Here is a 20986-nt window from a genome sequence, read left to right on the forward strand (position 1 = left end):
GAACCGCGGTCCCTGATGCTTTGCTAAGCTTGTTCCAAGTAGGTGCTTTAGACCACTGAGCCATCTCACCAGCCCCATCACATCGCAGATTCTGAAGTTGTATGCCAGAGCTCCTGAAATAGACACTGAGGATTGTTGCCTTATATACCCTTTCCCAGGTGATTCTTCTGCAGTTTGCAACCCAGAACTCTGAACAAAAAAGACCACAGGTACTGGCCAGCAAAACAATTAAACACCAATACAACTCTTTAGTTCAGCGCCTCTTACACTGTGATTCCCTCATAGTGAGCGCTGTCTGGACTGAGCTTTCATGATTTCTTACTTATCATACACACGGGACAATAAGCATACAATTTGGGGAATAAAGTTCAACTTCAGAACAAGATTTTACTCAGTGTTGTTCTGAGCTGCCAAGTATTTTAATTTTAGAAAAACTACTGAAAATTGTCTCAGTCATTGTTACCTTTATATTTATTATAACTTCTAGCTTTTTAGTACAAAGTGCCAAATGTCCCTCTTGAGTTCATTAAAGAAGAGAGTGCGAATAAGACAGAGAAAACCTTCCATAGTAGAAAGCTACTGGACTATATTGGATTATTTTGCTGATTCACCCATCTACAATACTTGAATGGCAATGGACTACCCATCTCTGACAAAAGAAAACAAAAAAAGAGGATATAAATGGAGGACCATGTTGTAGTGAAAAAAAATATATCTGTATTTACAATTAGTTAGGATAGATATACAGCTACTTTCTCTTAGTTCAATGACAAGAAGGATTTGTACCAATACTGTTTAGACAAAATATCCTGTCTGCATCTTGTACTATGAATAACTACTACGAAGACAACAATATGCAAAGTATTAATTTTTGTAACTGTCCTACTCACCTGTTTTGAAACTGTCTCATTGCTATTTCTTTCTCAATAAGATTAATTAAAAAAAAAAAAACTACAAAGGCCCAAGAAACGAAGGTGAGATTTTTCAGTGCAGAACTCAGTAGTGATAATCGGAACTCTGAAGCTTCATAGTCAGTCAAATTCCTGTGAGACTCCCAATGTGTGAAACCACACATCTATATTCCCAGCGTAAGAAATGTATATTGCAATCAGGTTGTTGTGTTTTTCAACATCCGATCTCCTCTTTGAAAAGTGGTCGAATAAACCTTTTCTTCGCAATTTCATTCATCCATTGTTATTGATATGGTTCTTTTAAATGAAATATAAAAGTGAAAAAATGCAAATTCCAAATTCTTTAATGAATACTAACATATATGTATATCATGCAGAACATAAGTAGATCAATCTGTCTACCTGCTTTGAAATCATCCAGATAGTTTACAAAGCCTGCTGCCACTTCAGAACCAGGGTTGTCAAATGAGTCATTTTGAGGTGATTTATAATGTGGGAAAAAGAAATGTAATAAATTACATTTTAGAAAATATATCACTGCCCTTATACACAAAGCTATTCTTCATCAGCCTCCTATAGATGATCTTATAAAGGAGTTTATAAACAATAGCTTGTATTACAAATATCAGAACATGAAAATATGTTCATATATTTCCTCTACTAATTTCACATCTCTGTTTCACCTCTTTCCAAACTAATAACACATAAAGTCCTTCATACCTACTTTTTGTGCTTCAGCTAACACATGCAAACTAGTATGTATATGCATGTTACTCATGCTTGTATCTATTTTTTACTAAAGTAAATATAAAGGTCCACCATACGTGAAAATGACAAGGAACACTCACATTAGAAAGGAGAAAAAAAATACTGACCACTGTCAGGTTAAACCTCCAGAAAAGGCTAGCCAATATCTTTTTAGAACCCATGGTCATATTTGTATACAAAAAGATGAGAACACATTCTACCATATTCTCCAGGGAAAACTGTAATAAGAATCCTTTTTTAATGTTTTTCTTCTGGTGGAGCCTGGGATTGAACTCAGACCCTTGAACTTGTATTAAGAGTCTTTATGAATTCTACCCTTAAATTTTAAAACTTCTATATTAAAACATTATCCAATATTTATCCAATAATTACTAGGCCTAAATAATATATTAATGCATAAAACTGTTTTATGAGAGAATGAGTGACAGAGACAGAGACAGAGACAGAGACAGAGACAGAGACAGAGACAGAGACAGAAACAGAAACAGAGACACAGAGAGAAAAAAGGAGGAAAGAGCACAGAAAAAGCACAAAGAGAGAAGGAAGAGAAAGCAATCATTCTTCGACTCCTCTGGCACTGAGGAAACGTGAGGGATAAAACTGGAGTACCAATTCCACTAGATATTGGAATACCATTGGTCACATGCTTAAAAATGACCTCAAAGCAAAGACACATGAAAAAGATAACAGGAGGAATGTCACAAAGTTTCCCATTTTCTATGCATACGCTTAGACATAGAGACAGGAAGTTCAAAGATTAAAAAAGGAAGTATCATTTAAAGCTTTAGGATTGCTTTATATTATTGCACTACAATTCAGGGAAGCATTTCTCTACCTTCATTTTCAACCTACCTTCATGAAAGCCTAGCATTACCTCTCATAAGACTTTATCCAATAATTCTAGAGCAAAGGACAAGTATTCTTTGTAGCAATGCTAATTCTCCTAGGGATCACGTGCAGAGAGGGAAGTCTTTTCTCAGCCTGTTCCCTCCACATCCTCCTTGTCATTTCCTCCTCTCCACTCTTCTTTGTTTTATAACTGCAGTAAGTCTTACATGTAAAACCTGAAAACAAAGAACCCCCAGAGCTTAAGAATCTGATCTTCTTTACTCTTTCCTAGAAGAAAAAAAGTTATCTCTTTTTAATATCCCTTTAGCTTTCTTGCTATGAAGTTTAAAAATAACATAAAACACCCAAGATGTGTAAAAAGAGGCTGATTTATTTTAGAAATCTCTCCTTCAATATATGCATACATACATATGCTGTATTCTATATTTCCTTTATGAGCATACAGATATATGCATAGATATGACATTATGTATATATATAGTTAGAAACCTGTTTAGTTGTAACATTAAATATAAATTTAAACAAAGATAAAACATAGATGCTGTTATTTACTAGTACCTAGAATGGAGATGACTGAATCGTTGATACTACATAATTAGCTTTGCTACTGAGAAAGAAAAATCCAACAAAATTACTTGAAGCAAACTGAATTTGTCAGAGTTTGAATTCAACAGACAGTAGTTGATTTGCTAGTATCCACTCTCTTTTTGCTCCATCAAAATCGATTTTCAGGAAGTGCACTGATAAATTCATACTTTGATATTCCAATGGCAAAAACTTCATTGTCTCACAGGTATTTTTGTTAACCACGGTATGAGCACAAATGACAACAAAATCACATTTATCCGCAACATATCACAATAGTAATTTGGACCGTTACTAAGATTGGACCATTGACATGACAAGGAAAATGGCAGTGCTTGTTGTTTTGCTTTGTTTCATTGTTTACTTTTCTTGTCTTTTTTCCCCCAACCTAACTAAAAAAACCCTATAAGAATATTGAAGCCCACATTTCCATTTTTTCTTCTGGTTTTAATCACAGCCATTTTACATAGCTAAAAGTAATCCATGTCTATAGCCAAGTTATATTCCTCACTAAGAAAAAAATCTACAATACATTTAAGGTCTTAATGTGGAAAACAAGTAGAAAGACAAAAGGCAACTTCTCAGAATTTTGCTACCACATCATCAATAATACAGTTGAGAGAAGTTAGTTAATTTCATATCTTGAGGAAAATGTGTAATATAAACCATAAAGGTTGCTTAACTCCAACTATAAACCTCTGGGATCTCGGTCCCACTGGTTCAGAATCATGCCTCACTTGTTCTGATTTCCGTCCTTTGTTATAGAATCTTTGCACCAAGACAACCCAGAGAGATTGCTCCTGCTTCCTCCTTAGGCACTGGTGCTTCAAGCCTGAGCTCGTGGAAACTGTCCCCAAACAGGTGACAGCATGAAGCACAAAGCATGCTTTCAGCCTCACCTGTTCAGAAATTGAAGGGAGGACAGGGATGGGAATAGCAGAAAGAAAAATGGTCACAACAGCGTGGGATACAGGCATGGGCTAGTTGGAAATGCTACAGGGAGAGGCAGAAGCAGATCAAAGGCAGAGGAGAAAGAAAGTGACAAGAGTGAATCAGCTCGCCTGTTACGTATTTATTGTCGAAGTTCTGTTTAAAACGCAGTGAGGAAGCCCCACGTCCATTCTCCGCACTATCTGATCACAACAGGCCCTGACCCTTCAGTGTCCTCAAAAAGGACCACAAGAAGCAGGAATAAGCAGGGACCCAGAAAGGGTTAATCACAAACTTTCTAATTTTTTTCTAATGTATTTAATACAGGCTCCACAGGGTCTCACTACACAGATTGGACCCATAGTGATCCTCCCATTTTCAGCCTCCGAAGTGCTAGGATTACAGGAACACACCACCACGCCCTCTTGAAAAGTTTTTTGATCTTCGTCTGGAAATAAACACATGTGTGCTGACAGAAGTTATTTTCTTCCAGGTAGGTGAGGAAGAGAAAAGGTAAACCTTTGCTTGGACATTCATACCACACACAGAAAGACAGAGACTAGCAAGGCAGTGAGACCAACCACCAGGAGGAGCAGGGCCGAGGCCCAGAGAGCATTCAGCGAAGCTCTCAGAGGTAAGGTACAGGCCTGGGCCAGGCTCCTCCTACCCGCCCTCCCCCACAATCTGCTCTGCTTTAGTGTTTGCCATTGAGCTTCCTCTACTGCTCCAAGAGAGTAAGAACTGGCTTTTTATTCCATCAAACTAAGTGTTTTGTGTTTTTTTTTTTTTTTTTTTTCTTTGTCAATTTTTTAAATGCATTTAGTACAGGGGATCCAGGGTCTCACTACATAGATCAGACTCATATTGATCCTCCTGTTTTCAGCCTCCCAAGTGTGGGATTACAGGCACATGCCACGGTGCCCAGTCTCAACTGCCCTCTCAGCATGCCCTGGGGGCGGCTAGAGATCGACCCTGGCTGTTGCGCTCTGCAGAAGCAGGCACTTTAGTCCACTGAGTTCTCAGGCTAGTCCCCCAATCAGACTTTTTTCTTTTTTTGAATGGTTAGTACATTGTGTATTGTTACTGCCAAAGTAGTTTCTCATATTACAAGATATAGGCAAGAAATAATAAGTAAATAACATAGGTACAAACCTCTTTTTTTTTTAAAGTCAACAGAAAATGGAAATATACTTTTTAAAGTTTCTAATACTAGGAGAAGATATCATACAATGTCTTTTAAATAAATTTTAAGTCAAAGATACAGTATAGATTTTAGAACAAAAATTAAGATTAAGCAATATTCAGAAAATTAAATGTTTCAAAACAATTGAACTAAGAAAAGTTTTCATGATAGCAAAGAAGTACTAAGAGTAAAACATAAGATAAATACTGGAATGGCAAGAAAATGACCAGCACTTCTAACCATTTGAGGATAGGATATCACATAAAGTTGTGGACATGCATAATGACTGTGACAGTTATTGGTGACTAGGCGTCACTTGTGGAACTGAGCTACAGCTATTTCTCATCAAACTAAGTATTGAATGAAAGCAATGAATGAAATACATTAATTCCATTAAAAATTTAATCTGGCCATCTCTGAGTTGTTTCATTTAAAACAACTTCAGCATTTTCCGGAAAATTATAAGGAAATGTTAAAAGAAAAAAAATCTCACAACCAAGGAAGAATAGCAAGTAGACACTATAGTACCAAATTTCAATTTCTTGTGATCCTAGTCATGCTATTAGCTGACTGTTAATCTTCTTTTTCCTGTCTTTTATTTTCCTTTTTCTTCTGCTTGAGCTTATGGTTTTATATTTACAGAGCAAGTCCACCAGTGAGCTATGATCCCACTCCCTATCAATTTTAATTTAAAGACAACATACAAAGACTCTAGAATTAATTATCCTGGATAAAATGACCAAGATTTTCATTCTTCCTTAAGTTAATGATTGACAATTGAAAACAAACGAGTCTTCATTTCCCTTAACAACAAAATAAAGACAATTAAGTCCAATACCAGAATAATTATTTAGCTCTCTGCTGGACAAAAACAGAAAATGCAATTGTCTAAAGGAATGAATTAGAGAAAAACACAGAGAACAAAACGATATGACCATCTTATGTACTACGAAAGAGAATCTACAAAGATTATGTGACAAAGTGTGATGATCAGCAAGGTGCCTAAGAAAATTACTTTCGCAATATTATCCTTTTCGATGACTTCAGGTAAAAGACACTAGACAGTATGTGCTTTTCTGTCTTGCCTTGTTCTCTTAGAATGGCTATTTTAGGTGTGCTATGGCTTCACAGGGTATCAGGAATTATTCCTCTTCACTCCTAAGTAGTGTGCCACAGTCTGGGTGTCTGGAGCTTGCCACCCACACATACTTGACAGACATTTGGGCTCTCTCCAGTTTTGGGCTGCTGCCAACATTTCAGGCAGTGTTTCTGTGCTGAACAGTCCAGTTTATATATTCAAAAAGTTCTTTATTTTGCCTAAGTATTTGAAAGAAATTGGTACTGATAATTCTAAGATGACAATATTTTCCTTTTACAATATTTTTCAAAGGGCCAGCCAAATAGCCCAGTAGATTAAAGAGCCTGCAAACAGGTGCTGGGGATAGGGGTTTGATCCCCAGGCCTGCCATGCCGCCCCGTCCCTGGGGCGTGCTGAGCTGAGACTGGGCGTGGAGGCACCCGTGCCTGTAATCCCAGCTCTTGGGAGACTGTAAACAGGCAGATCACTATGAGTCCGATCTAGCAGTGAGTCCCTGAACACCCTGTAGACCCCTCCCTAAAATACAGAAAAAAAAGAAAATTCAGATATTATACCTTATACAAATATTTTAATCATTTTGCTACTGCTCCACAAAAGTCTCCCTCCCTCCTCCCTCCCTCCATCTCCCCCCTCTCTCTACCCACACACTCATTCTGTCTCTGTTCTTAATACAGGAAACTGAATCCAAAGCCTTCGCTATAGCTACACCCCCAATCCTCTTTTATTTTTCATTTTGAGACAGGGTCTTGCTCAAACTCTAAATTGAATAGGCTGGACTAAAACTTAGGCTCTTCCTGCCTCAGCCTCTTAAACAGCAACAATTATCGACATATACCAGTCAAATATCTGTTTTAAAGACATTTTTCTTTTTTGGGCACTCATTTGACCAACTTGATTGTGTTTTACATTGGGTTAGTTTTCTACCTTATTTGTGTTAAGTATTCATTGAACTTCCTGTATGAATGAGTTTATATAATTTCTTTTTTATTGACTTTATTGAGAAACAAATAACAGACAGTTTCAAAATAGGTTAGTAGGACAGTTACAATAATTAGGAAGAGTGTTATTCCTTCTGTCTCCTATACCCTTGGAAATACAGACTTTGTCATTCTTGGGTCACTACAATTATCCATAAAACTTGCTTCATTTTTAGATTTTTTTCAGTGCTTTACTGTGAACGACATCCATTGCTACTACCTCAAGTTCACTATTTTTCCTTTAATAATATCTAATCTGTCACTGACCTCAGATTTTTTTTTCACCCCATACATTATAGATTTTGATATCTAGAAGAAGTTAAGTCTGGAATCTCTCAAAAATATTTTTCCTGTGTCAACTTTTGGATGTAAAGAATGTAGTTTAGACATAACACATAAAAATAACTGTGTTAATATTTGGATTTGTTAATTCTAACATCTGTGTCTTTTTTGGATGGGGGCTAGTATATTGAATTTTCTTTTCATTGTAGGTAGTATATCTTGCTGCTTCTTCTTCTTCTGATGCTTGGTAATTTTGTCCTGGATGCCAGACACTTACAAATTCTACCTTGTTAGGTGCTGGATATACTTATTTCTCATTGCTGACACAAGATGCTTTTGGGTACTCTACTTGATGTCCTGTAAAATACTCGATTTTCCAGTGTGGCTCAAGGAGTGGAGAGCAGGCTCCACTGTCAGCCCATGGGGGAGCAACAGGCGTTATGCCTCTTGTCTTTCTGGCTGTGTCGTTCCAGCCCCCATAATTACAGTGTTCATGCAAGGCATAGCTAGGTTCTTAAGAGGGAGCCTTCTGCAGGTCTCCCACTTTCTCTTGTCACATTTTACTGCTCTCCAGTGTCTTGAACTGTCAACACTCACCGCCTTGATCTCTCCAAAATCTGAGCTCCAATCTTTTACTCGGTGTGTTTTCTGGTTAAGCCTGGATTCTGCCTTCTGGATATAATGACCACAAATTGAAATTGAGGTAGTCACAGAAATAACCAGCTCATTTGCTTTCTTTATATGTAAGATGACTCATTCTGCACGCAATATCTAGTAACTTGAAAATCACTCTCATATATTGTTGTCCATATTTTTGTAATTGCAGGGTGAAACTATAAATCAGGAGTCTGTTACTTCATCATTTTCTTAATATCTTTTAACTTTGCAATCTTACAACAACCCTTAAATTGGGTATTATTTTCTTTACTCCACATGAGTAAATTGGGCCATGAAGTCACACAGGGCTCTTCCAATTCCCATGCATGTGGCCGGCTAACACGTGTAAGCATGGCTTCTGCAGCTCTCACGCACATTAGAATGCACTGCCTTGAGAGGAAGTAAGGAAGTCGCTGGTTAAATATGCAACACTGAGGAATGTTCTAAAATCAGCTAGATCTTATCTTTGCAAGTTGGCTTAGAAACAATCTTTCTTCGAAAGATTAATGAATAAATTATGAATCAGAAAGCAACATACAGAAGCAATCTTAAAACCTGAAGATTATTCTGCACACACACTGGTCAACCACCAAATCGGAGTTCCCAGACATTAGGCCCAGGGCCAAAACATGAGGAGGTACTTGAGAAGGTTTTGAGGCTCTGGATTTATTTGTGAGAAAGGTCCCTTTAAAATATAACTGAATAATTGTTGTAAAGCTATGAAATAAGTCTGCATTTTCCTTGTAGCCTTTTCCTACCTGAGGCAAAATATAAAATCAGTCAATTCCAGACCTTAGGAAATACGCCAGCCCATTGTCACAGACACACCAGTCTTCCACAGCAGCGTACTGGGCCACTAGCATTCTAATAGCTACTTTCCATTACATGTTTGTAACATTAATTTTAGAAACTAATCAAATGTTCCTTAATCTTTTGAAAATCACTTTCAATGGTAAATTGCATTATGCCAAGTAGTTGAGGAATAAGATACTACAACTGATCTAATATTTTATATGACTTCAGATGGTACAATGAAGTATACTCTAATGATTTTTTAAAAAGCATAAAAGGTTTTCAACAGTAAAACTGCAATGACCACAACATAAGCAGTCTTGAATTAACCATACAAATTAACAAGGACCTTTCTAGTTACTCCAGAATTAAGAATCTTTACTTAAGGTAGATCTGTAATTTTTATATGCTTAGTTGTTATTTCTTTTCAGTGTAGATTACAAAATATATCAGTAGTGGAAATAGACCATACTGTCCTCCTTGACACCCAGGAAATGAATTTTCATGGATATAGACTTGTTTAGGGGCTGGGGCTCTGCATCCAGCCTGTTTTGACTAGGAGCATGCATGCTGACACATCGCAGTAGGGTGGTCCGGCAAGTCTCTTCACCTTTGTGTGTTTCACGGTACACACTTGTAAGATTACAGTGAGAAGTGTGCTCATAATCTATATAAGACATTTAGAACACTACTGCAGTAAATACAAAGTGTTTATCAATTTTGAAATAACACTTTTTATTATCATGTAAGCCATACAGGTACATATCTGGTATTTCTATTTTACTGGTTATCTGGCCATTCCTTTAATTAGAATATAAGGTCAAACTGTGGCTGTTTCTATGCTCTTGGTCACCAGAGGGACTACAGGAGTCAAAACTGCTATCTGTTTGTACTTATAAAGAAGATTGCGTGGTGTGGTCTCAGTGCTGTCATTACAAATCCTGTGCTATAGACAAGCAGTAAAGAGCACACATCTGTTACATAAATTATCAACGCAGGGCACAAGCTACTCACATAATCTTCTTGAACCTTCTATTATGCAAACAACTCACTGAATACATCCTACAAACACTAAGTTACTGTTTGGAAATTGCTGGAATATTAGAAACACTCAAGCCTCCAAACAAAAAGTTGTTATCCATAAGTGGAAGTGCTCTTTACTTTTTCTAAGTTTGCTCCCAGTTTCCTACAAACCACTGAATATACACTGAATGTTTGCCTGCAAACTACTTAAACCTGTTCTACTGTATCATCTTCCAAGCCTGCTATACGCCACAATGCCTAAGTGTGATGTCTCTTGCGAGTCAACTAGAAGAAATAAATCCAACTCTGAAAAGTAACAGCTTGGCAATTGTGGAAGTGAGGAAGGAAGGAATGAGCAGATGTCAAAAACCCGAATCAGCCCCAAATATCTGATCATTAGAAACCAGAGGGAACAATTGGTACCTGGTAGAAAATCAACCATGAAAATCCAATGGGAAAATGCTCCCACTGACACGGCTTGGAGTCTCACTGCACCAGCCCCACACAGTGGCATATGCCTGACCTTCGCGAAGGTCACACCAGGGGGGTGCAATTCAGGGAGGGGAAATAAATTTCATAAAAGTAGCCAGCTTCCCCTAACAAGGATGGTTCATTCCACCTTCACTTCAGTGTGGCTAAGCAAATACTGGAAGCTCCATCTCAGTGAGGGGTTTATTCAGGTTTGATTGGTCATTCAAATACATCACTCTAATGCCTGCCTCTTCTGAGATCATCCAGCCATGGGCATGCTGTTTATATTTCATTTATCCATATCTCACTTAACTGATTAGATTATACAACAACTTTTTAAACTTGAATGATGCTTGTGAGTAGGAAACAATATCTTAATTAAAAGTTGGTATGTCCTAATCTATTAGGATTTGTCCTTTGAATCCCTCTTCCTCCACTACATGATAATCATATATAAGATATAATAGTCTGTTGAACTTTAGAGAATTCTGAGACTTCTATTTAAATAAACCACACTGTACACTTTTATAGATACTGGATTGCCTTATTTTTAAGCTAAATAGGTGAATACTGTATTTTAAAACTTGCTCTTTTTGGAAAGTAGTTATCAATAATAATTTGTTAGTATCAAAACTGAGTTGCATGAGTTTTGAACATTGGCGTTTTGGTACACAGTGTCTACAAGGCAATGCCATGCTAAATTGCCCCTGCCTCCAATGGGTAACACCAGAATTACTTTATTAGTCATTTTACTTTAAAGGGGAAAACCAAAATCCACTAGTCACCATGATGTCTAACTTTTCATGCATTCTATACCTAAAAACAATAAACATATGAATCAGTCTGCATGACAATATTGTTTATTATACTGTCATGCTCAGAAGCCCACCCCCAATAAATGTTAATCTCCTTCTTAGTTCATCAAATGTGTAATCACTGGTGATAAGTGCCTTTCAGTGTACCCAGTTTACATCTTAAATCATGAACTATGTGTTCACTGATTTCTCCAAAAACCTCTGATTGGCTATGAGTCATTTCAAGACATCTGATTGCATCAAGCGTCTTTGATTTTCAACCAAGTTCTTGAAAGCCATTGGAGTCCTAATAAGCAGCTCAACAGCTCCCTCTAGCCTCTTTTTCTATACTACACCCAGAGGTCATACTGAATCAAAGGTTAGGGGCTGCACGGAGGACTGCTCCTACTCTTCCCAATAAACTTGCTATACAACTCATCCGGATGTGCCACCAGTTCAAACTGAAAGATTCATTATTTCAAGTAGTCATGGCGAAACACCAGCAAGAAGGATATCCAGTTAGAATATACTAAGTAAAAGGAGGCAACAATTACATTTGGTTTCATGAATAGCTACAAAGACTATGAATAAATTTCCAAAGGAAAAGAAAGCAAAAAGGCTTAGATTAAGCTGTAATATGATTTAGTACTTATCCTTTTCAGCACAGACTTTCTGTTGTTTACATGAGGTGCATAAAATAAAATGCATCTTTTATAAAATAATAAAATAAAATAAATGAAGTCAAATTTTTCACATTCAACATCAAATATGTGGTGAGGAACAAAAATATTCTTCAGAGAAAATGCAACAAAATTATTTTATGGAACAAACAAATGGAGCATATACTGTTTCATTACGAACTATTCCTATATTTGGATGGAATGATAGGTAAATTTGAGTTTTTAGACACCTTATCTTTACTGAAAAAGTAAAAATTAGCCAAAACTGAGATTTTAGATTTATCATAGTTTGCTTTTTTAATGATGGAAGTGCCACTGGTACATGATAAATATTTTTAAAAAATAACATTAAGCTATATTTTTAACAATAAAATTTTAAAGTTTGCTACCTTAGCCAAATATTGAATGTAAACTTACATATCATTTGCTTCCAGTTTTTACTACTCAATAGAAAGCTAGGATTATTTCCAAAATGAAACCCCCTTTGTCACTACAGATGAAAATACATGTTAGATATATGTTATACATTCTGAATTTCACATAATATTAATTTCAGGGAAAATGCAACCTATCTACCCTTGTGATTTTAGTTGTCCCCATATTTAGAGGGTAAATTTGTTCATTCTCTGCCTCAAGTATAGAAACTAAGCCTTGGAATCTAATTACAATAACATCGCAGATTTGGAAATGGCTTTGGTGAAAATTTAGTACATACTCATTTTTTTTTTCAGATATAGGCATTAAAAAAAGCATTCAGCAAGTTCAGAACTGTGTTAGTGAAAAGTCCAAGTTAAAGTCTGCATCCTCAGACTTCTGCCCCAGTACCCATCACACCATATTGCTAGCCATCCCACCAGTCTCAAAGTTAGATGCATGTTGCTTTGAAAAAGAAAATCTTTGTCATTGTGGAAAACACTATTTTCTGCCTATTCACATTACTTCTTTAGAAATAAAAGGAAATCTTTCTGTTCTAAGCGTAGAGTTTAACATACACTGACCTGAGTTGTACTCTGAATCCTACCCCTACCATAGAGAGAAACCACTTGGGATTGAGCAAACAAAAATAAGTAGGTCCTCAGAGTCATAAAGTCCTATTTTTATGGTATCAGAAAAGATCAACAGATTTCAGTGAACTGAGCCTCGTAGAAGATATGAGCTGAACTTGATATTCTATGATACTAACAGATGACAAGACAAAATGTGACAATCACATTCCTGAACTGAACTGTCTACAAAAATTCCACAGGAAGAAAATGCACTGATGTTAGCTTGATTAATTTTAGCACATTACATTTCTTTAAAATAGGATAGCATATTTATATAAAATATTTCTAGTCCAGCTGCTATGTTCTGACTGGATGGATTTTTATGTAATTAAATGTTATCATGGCAGTTACATCTGCATCATAACTTATTTTCTATTAATAACTGTGGCATCTAAAACATATTGTCTTTATGTAAATACATACTCCAGTTGTATGAATATTAACAATGTATAATACACAACGTACATGTATATGTATGATATATATATATATATATATATATATATATATATAAATATATTCACTTCGTCATTGAAATAACTTGATAAATACTCTTAGTATGACCATCTCACAGTTACGTAAATTGATGCTCACAGAAACTAATAAATTGCAACCTAAAGGGATAAGATTAGATCTCAGGCCATTTAGTTCCAAATCTGTGTGCTTCTTTGCTATTCTCCTGCTCAATAACTGCAAGGATTTCCTGAGTAGCTCTAGATTTGAGCAAATATCTATCTTAGCAACTCTCACTAGAAAAAGGCAGAACCCAAGGGGGTATGCATGGGAAGCTGAAGAAACTTAGGACTATCTGGCCTCCTGGAGTTCTCACCATCATTTGGCCTTTAAGGGCATCTGACAAGGCCAGTATATTTGAGATTTCTTGTTTTGTCTGCAATCTTGCAGCAGCTAAAACCTTTTATGAATCAGTCCTACAGGACTTACTCTTGATAAGTGGTAAGATGCTACAGTGGAAAATCATGGCATGTGGCCAGGATCGTCCCTGAATCTAGAAGGTGTGCTTGTCACTTTCCTTCCAAGAGCTAATGAAATAATGTACCTTCATTATTTAAGAAAATAGAGAACAAAATGAAAAAGAATGCAAGTGTCACAACACTGGACATCTTAAAGTTTGCTGTGTGTTTGTGTGTGTGTGCATGTGTGTATGTGTGTGTGTTTGTGTGTATGCCTGCAATGTTTCATGACCAGCTATCGCCAAATTTATATGAACTACAATGTCATCCCAAGCAAACTTTGACTTTTTGTTAGATTCAGACAAAGCTGACAAGGTAAATAAATCCTAAGCAAGTTATACAAAAATACTTCACGAAAAATTTAGGAATTTGTAACACTCATAATTTATTATATTTTTCATGAACCATACATTTGGAATCTAGACTGCCTCTCTTCAGTTACAAATGAGAGAAAAATTTGCTTCATCAAGATTATGGTGGGCTGGGGAAATAACTCAGTGGAATAAGTGCTTGAGGTCCTGAGTTTGATCCCTAGTGCCACAAAAAAAAAGATTATTGTGTCACAAATGCATAATAGTTTTCTTAAGCTTTGCTATATCAGAGTTTTACATATTTGTAGTGCCATTAAAGTAGTTTTAATGTTTTCCTTACTATAAACTTACACTTTCCTTACTGTAAAACAAATGTTGAATATGTTGTTGCAACATTTAGAATTTGACAAACTGTCAAAGTTAATGAGCTAGGACTATTAGGAATGTGTATCTCAAAATTCATGAAAAAAATGTTTTTAGGGCACCAAAAAAAGAGCCCCAGAATCATCAACATCACTGGTATGAGTAATAATTTAGAACTGAAGTGATTTTAGTAGAGATTAAATCATAATTCTCTATTAATAATTTAAATGCTTTTGACCAATGAGAATCTTGGATTCAATCTGCTGCCCAATGGGAATGCTTTTTAACTTAATACTAGCAATGTAATTGTTTTGGATTATGCTAATTATTATGTACCAAAGGACCTACTCCCAAAAAGGGTCTAATGATAATGTAAAAACTTTATCTAGTTGAATATACACTAAAAATTTAACATTTAAAGAATATTTTACCTAAAATGTAGCTACATAAATATATTGACTTCCTTCCATAATACTGCTCTTGAAAGTATCTAACCCTGGCTTGTTGGAAGAGATGCTCCTTTTTGTTTTAAAAAACAAAACCCAATGCCTTCTTTCTCTTTAAGAAGGTTTCATAAATATATCAAGGTTTTTGTCCCATTATGATAAGAAATTTCCAAATATTTATTATCTTAAAATTCATAGAAGAATGAACAGTAATACTTGTATCTAACAAGTACTTATGGGGAAAAAGATGCAAGTCTCTAAATTTTAACTTATAGGAATAAAAAGTATAGGGTTACCACAAATTGGTGAGTGATGAAAAAACATAATCTTAGTTGTCCACATAAAAACTATCTCTTTGAAGCTTTATTCCAACTATAATATCTTGGTGTGCTTACTAGAAAAAAATCATGAGCATACGAGCTTCATGCCTGATGGATACCATTACTGTTTATTTTAAGATTGTCCTTGAGAATCAATCAAATAAGGCATTCTCAGTGTGTGTATTCTGCAAGCAAGAATGAGGACCACAATGCAAATGCCTCTTCTGGAGAGGAAGAAATGCAATATTCTTCGAAGACCATTAGTGTTTCCTACCAAAAAAAAAAAGTCTAAGAAAACTGAACCAAGCACAAATGCATGTCAGAAAATATCCTGTCATTCTCTGCTCTACAGTATTTTGATTTACTAGCAGTTTGGTTTCATATGTTATTCATATAAAAATACAAGTTATTACACATAAAGAAGCTTATAAACCTACCCAAGGAAGTACTCAGGAACTAAAAAATTCTATTTGGGAATAACCCAAACTATGAAACAGAATCTATTCTGAATAATTAGAAAATTGCCTTTGTATCAAGTAAGATCTTCCAGGTCTCAGAGGGCACAAGACTTTTATCTGTTGTACCTGCGCCTTTGCACTGTACAATAACTACAAATGGAAGATACTGTAACACTAAGGAAAAAACCCTCCTCTGTGAAGCAAATTTTCATATACACCTGAAGAAAGAGATCACTGGAATCCAAAATGAAATCATGTGTAGCAATACTGTAACTTTTTTTTGCACATTATTTAATTGAGCTGACTGACAGGGGTCAAATCTAAAGAACTTCAGCCTAATTTATGTTGATTCTCATAAAGAAACCCAGTAAGCATGAAAACACTGTTATTCCAACCTCTGAAGACACATCAAAGACTTCCTCAAAGCAGCTAGCCTCGGCCCACTCTCTTCTTCCCTTCCCATGGTGAGAAGACACAGTCTGGCACTTACTTTTCACAAAGTCCCATGCCCCAATTCACCACCTTCTGCTCTGGCACCACCAGTCGAAGCAATAGGCCCTTCTGTTTATAACATTATAAATAACAGCTTGCCATTTTCATTCCTGCAGCCTATGAACTAATTATTTCATTTCGACGTTAAATTATCTCTTGATTTAAATGTTAGGTACAAAACCCATCTGTGGCATGTAATTCCAAAAGTTCAAATTTGCCATCCAAAAAAGTCTGGACTTTCAGCCCTTTTCCACTTCCCTTTTTATGGAGAAAGACAAAAATGTCTTGTTCAAGACATTTGAAACTGTTTCCGTTTTCAAATTGAGGCTTTCACGTAGTATATTCATACTTCACACCTGCAAACTTACTTCATTCATTTGACAATGGTTCTTACTTTTTCAAATATTTTGTTTCTCTACCATCGCTTATTATATGGAGTCCTAAGAGCAGTTTATATAAACACAGTTTTATTCAGACTGTGCCTCCACACATGGCCTTCATTATGCACACTTTGTATATAAATCGGTTACATGAAGCATGCTCCAAGACTGTTCAAATACTGTGCAACAGGTCTTGCTATTGTGTAAACACAGACTTGGAACAAAATGACAGGAAGCTTATCACACCAACAATATAGGGAAAAGTCACCTCATTCCTGAGACTGACTTGTTGCCTTGGGAAATTAAAAGTCATTAGATCTTTTATCAAAGGGAGTGATTTTCGAGAGACCCTCTGTCTTTGTGTCCCACCTTACAGGTAACAAACTAGGGTCACAGCCCAGGTGTATTACAATGACTTAGGGCACATCACTAGCTTTAGTACTGAGTTGATGACAGGAAGAGTACTTTGGCAGAGGTCTGACAAGTCCTTATCCTCAAGTTCCCTTTTGTTTTGTGCTGTCTGTTCCCAAAGCTATCACAGTAAAACAAATGACACTGTGGGCCCTCTCAGTCTTGCCATGAGAGTGTGAAATAACACGAAAAACACATCCTAGAACTATTGCATGGGACCACGTTTATTTTCGATTGGCGGGGGAGGGAGAGAGAAGATACTTAAAAGGAGATGGATTTCATGTCCTCTGAGTAGCTAGATCTAGTTACTGGGTATTAAGTTATGTCTAAGTGAGAAAAAGCCTGTCTACGCGAGTGTTTTATCACAAAGCAATGTTATTAAACATATCAAGTATTCCCACGCTCTCCTCCAGATTCTTTGATTTTTTCCCCTCCTTTGTTAGGCACCAACCACAGGGAGAAAGATTTCGGGAACAATACCAAGGCAGCTCCCGATGGATGCCAGGCAATCAGTTCTGCCTTCCTTGAGCGGTTCATGCATCCTAAACTCACGCCGCCTCACTAAGCTACACGTTTGCCATATGCAGGGCTTCGCCTTCTCCCTGGGCAGAAGCAGGGACCGGCCACGAACGCGTCTCGGGGCGCGCAGCGTCGTGCTTTGTGCTGCTGGGGATAACGGATTCTTGGTCGCACATGCATCCATCACCTAAGACACAGGAAAACTCATGCAGGGCTTCCGGGGTTGGGAGAAAAACCGTGTGCTGAGACTCGGCAGCAGCACTGAGCTGCCGGGATCCGAAGAACGAAGGAAAGGATCAGAGAGCAGCCCGGGCAAGGGGGGAGGAAGGGAGCCGTGGACTCTTACCTCCACATTGAAATACTGCTCCGTTCCGCAGACTGTAGCACATACAATCCAAAGCAAGGTTTGCAAGAAAAACACCCCCGAATGATGCACGAAATCCAACCGTCTTCCAGTGCTGAATGCGAGTAAGATCATAGTGAACTGTGCTTCAATGGATGGACGAGCTCCCTGCCTTCTCTCCCTCTTCCCCTCTCCCTCCCTCCCTCGTTTCCTTTCACAAAAAGTCCTCCGGCTGGGTCGGGAGCCCGCAGGTTCACCCGCGGCCGGGCAGGGAAGAGATGGGGCGAGCTCGGCAGCCCCCGGAGCGGCGGAGGCAGGGTCAAGAGCGGCGGCTGGCGCTCCTCATCCTGGGGCTCCGTCACCCGGAACGCGGCGCCCAAGTTCACCCGCGGGTCCGACACCCAGCCCCGAGTCGCAGCCGCAGCCGCCGCCGCCTCCGCCTCCTCCTTCCCGCCGCCGCCGCCTCCTCCGCCTCCGCCTCCTCCTCGGCCGCCGCCGCCTACTCCGCCGCCGCCCCCAGCTCCCGCGGGCAGGGCCTCCGCCGCCCCTCGATCCCTCGCCCCGGCTCCTCCGCGGCTCCCCGCCGCCCCTCCAGAACGTTCATCCGCGATCTACATAGCTCCGCCCCCGGGATCCGCCCGGCCGCCGGCCCGGGGCGGCGTGCACGCGCACACACGCGCACACACATACACACTCGCACGCCCTGGACCCAACACACAGGAGCACACCCGGCCGACACACGCACGCACGCGCGCTGCTTAAAGGAGAAGGCGTTTCTACAGGCTTCGGAGGTGTCCGGAAGGGGACGGCTCCTTGCTGCGCAGCCCGATTACCCCTCACTCACGGCTCCGGCGCCTCAGAGCTGGGCGGCGGCACCCGCGGGTCCCTGCCCGCCACCTCCACCGCTACGGCTCCCCGGGGTCCTAGACACCCAGACGGGCTTGGGTGGGGCTCAGCGGTGGCCCTTCGCAGGGCCTGCAGAGCGTGGGCCTGGTGCGGGAGCACATTCAGCATCCTGGGGGAGCAGCCCCGAAGATCCGAGGCTAGGACAATCGGAGGGTTGTGCCCCCAGGTTGCTGTGCGAGGCTGGGGGTTTGGCCGGCGGCCAGGGCTCTCCAAGTTTGCGTGGCAAGTCCCATGTGCCCAAAACTTTGCCGGGGTCCGCCTAGCTATGGCCTGGTGCTGGCCCGAACCGCGCCTGCCTCCCGCCTTCCAGCTCCGAGAGCTGGGGATGAGTTTGGCTGGGGACCCGTAACATAAGGAACGGGCTGAAAACGGTGATCTTTGCCGAGTGAACGGTGGGCACGCGTACGCCCTGGTGCTCCGGAGAGGTGCTCCGAGAGCGCAGGGAGCCTCAGAGCGAAGGGTGGGGGCGTTGGAAAGAATCTGGCGGTGGGAGCGAGGGGTAGAGCTGCAGGAAGGAGAGCGAGCAGCCTGAGGAAAGGCGACTGAAACAGCGGGGAGGGCGGGTGGAAGGCTGCGCAGACTGCTCGGGGGAGGCTGCTGGCTCCAGGCGCGGGCGAACGCGGGCAGGGACTTAGCAGAGGCTGCCAGGAAGGACTGGAGCCGCAGCGGAGGGGGGCGGCGCACGGGGCGGGCAGCAGCCTCCAGCGCTCGGCCGGCGGTGGCTGGGCTGCGAGGGGCGGGAGAGGGCGAGGCGGCATCTGTTTGGGACAACGCCAGCAAAGGTTCTTCTTCTCGCCAGCCAGCAGAGGGGAAGAGGAGCCCGCGGGAGAGGGAAGCCAGCGAGTCGAGCTTAGGAATAAAGTGTTGTAGGTGTGCCAGCCGGGGCAAAAAGAGATGACTGACAAAGCTTGCTTCTGGGGGGAGTGGCTAAGGCAAGAAGTAGGATTCCAAGAGGTCATGATTAGGAAGCAGATGAAAAACGTTGAAAACCCTTTGCCAGAAACTGTTTGGATTGTAATCATTTATCTCCTCCGACGGGGTAGTGAGGGATGAGAGAGGAGCAATGGCCCTTTGGATCTATTTGTTTAAAAATTACAGGAAATGTACCCAGTCAAACTGACCTGAGGTTGTAAGGAAGCGTAGTGCAACCTTCCCCACAGGGTACAGCATGTGCCTTTCACAAAGCAATTTTAAAGATGTACTTATTTTCATAGTTCACTACAGTTTACACACTGCTTCCAGACATGTTGTCCCATTTATTTTATTTTATTTATGTATTTGATACAGGGGCTCAATACGCAGCTCAGACTCACAGTGATCCTCCTGCCCACGCCACCACATCCGGTCTAGGCGGCCAGCTCAGCACGTGCGGGGTGGGGGTGGGGGTGCTGAGACAGGGACCGTGCAGCCTGTGGTGCCAGGGATCAAACTCTGGTCCCTGAGTTTTCCTAAGTCAGAGCGTAGTCCACTGAGCTATCTCACCGGCTCTGGTATCTCATTTAATTCTCACAATATCCCTAACAGTTTGGTTTTCATTTTACAGATAAAGACAGTGATAGTATGAAAGATCATTTGCCAGCACATCGTAAGAGTTGCAGAGCTCAAACTTTGCTTTCCCATTATAATGCACTGGCTTTCCATGTAGAAATGCATTCCTGCTTTTGACAAATTTATAATCCATAGATAGAGCCGACTTATGTAAAGGCAAAGGAAGACAGCATGAATCACAAGTTGAGTGCTGCTAGGCTAATAGCAAGGAGTGAATTCTCACTGTGAGGAAACTTGTCAAAACTAAAACAGAGACACTTTAACTGTGTGTGTGGAAGACAGGGCGTGAGGAAGGTTCGCAATGAAATACGGGGTTAAACTTTGGGCAAAGAGACAAATGTTATTTGCTGGGCTCTTTAAGATAGAAATACAGCTCCAGGAAAGGTTATTTTCCAAATTGTATGTGGGGCTGGAGAGGGTAGGGGACAGACACAAAGAGATGACAATCAAATGATTTCCTAAGGGGCAGAC

General features: G+C 39.8%; 1 protein-coding gene across 1 annotated transcript in view; it reads right to left on the reverse strand.

Moving 5' to 3' along the window:
- Positions 1 to 18496, reverse strand: part of Mmp16 (matrix metallopeptidase 16) — a 280573-nt gene extending 262077 nt beyond the window's left edge. The window contains exon 1 of the mRNA XM_004647205.2: positions 18065 to 18496. Coding sequence (XP_004647262.1) covers positions 18065 to 18196 — 132 coding nt within the window. The 5' untranslated portion in view covers positions 18197 to 18496. The remainder of the gene's footprint in view (positions 1 to 18064) is intronic.
- Between the last annotated feature and the right edge of the window lie 2490 nt (positions 18497 to 20986).

The sequence above is a fragment of the Octodon degus genome, unplaced genomic scaffold, assembly GCF_000260255.1.
Source record: "Octodon degus isolate 3935 unplaced genomic scaffold, OctDeg1.0 scaffold00294, whole genome shotgun sequence".
NCBI lineage: Eukaryota > Metazoa > Chordata > Mammalia > Rodentia > Octodontidae > Octodon > Octodon degus.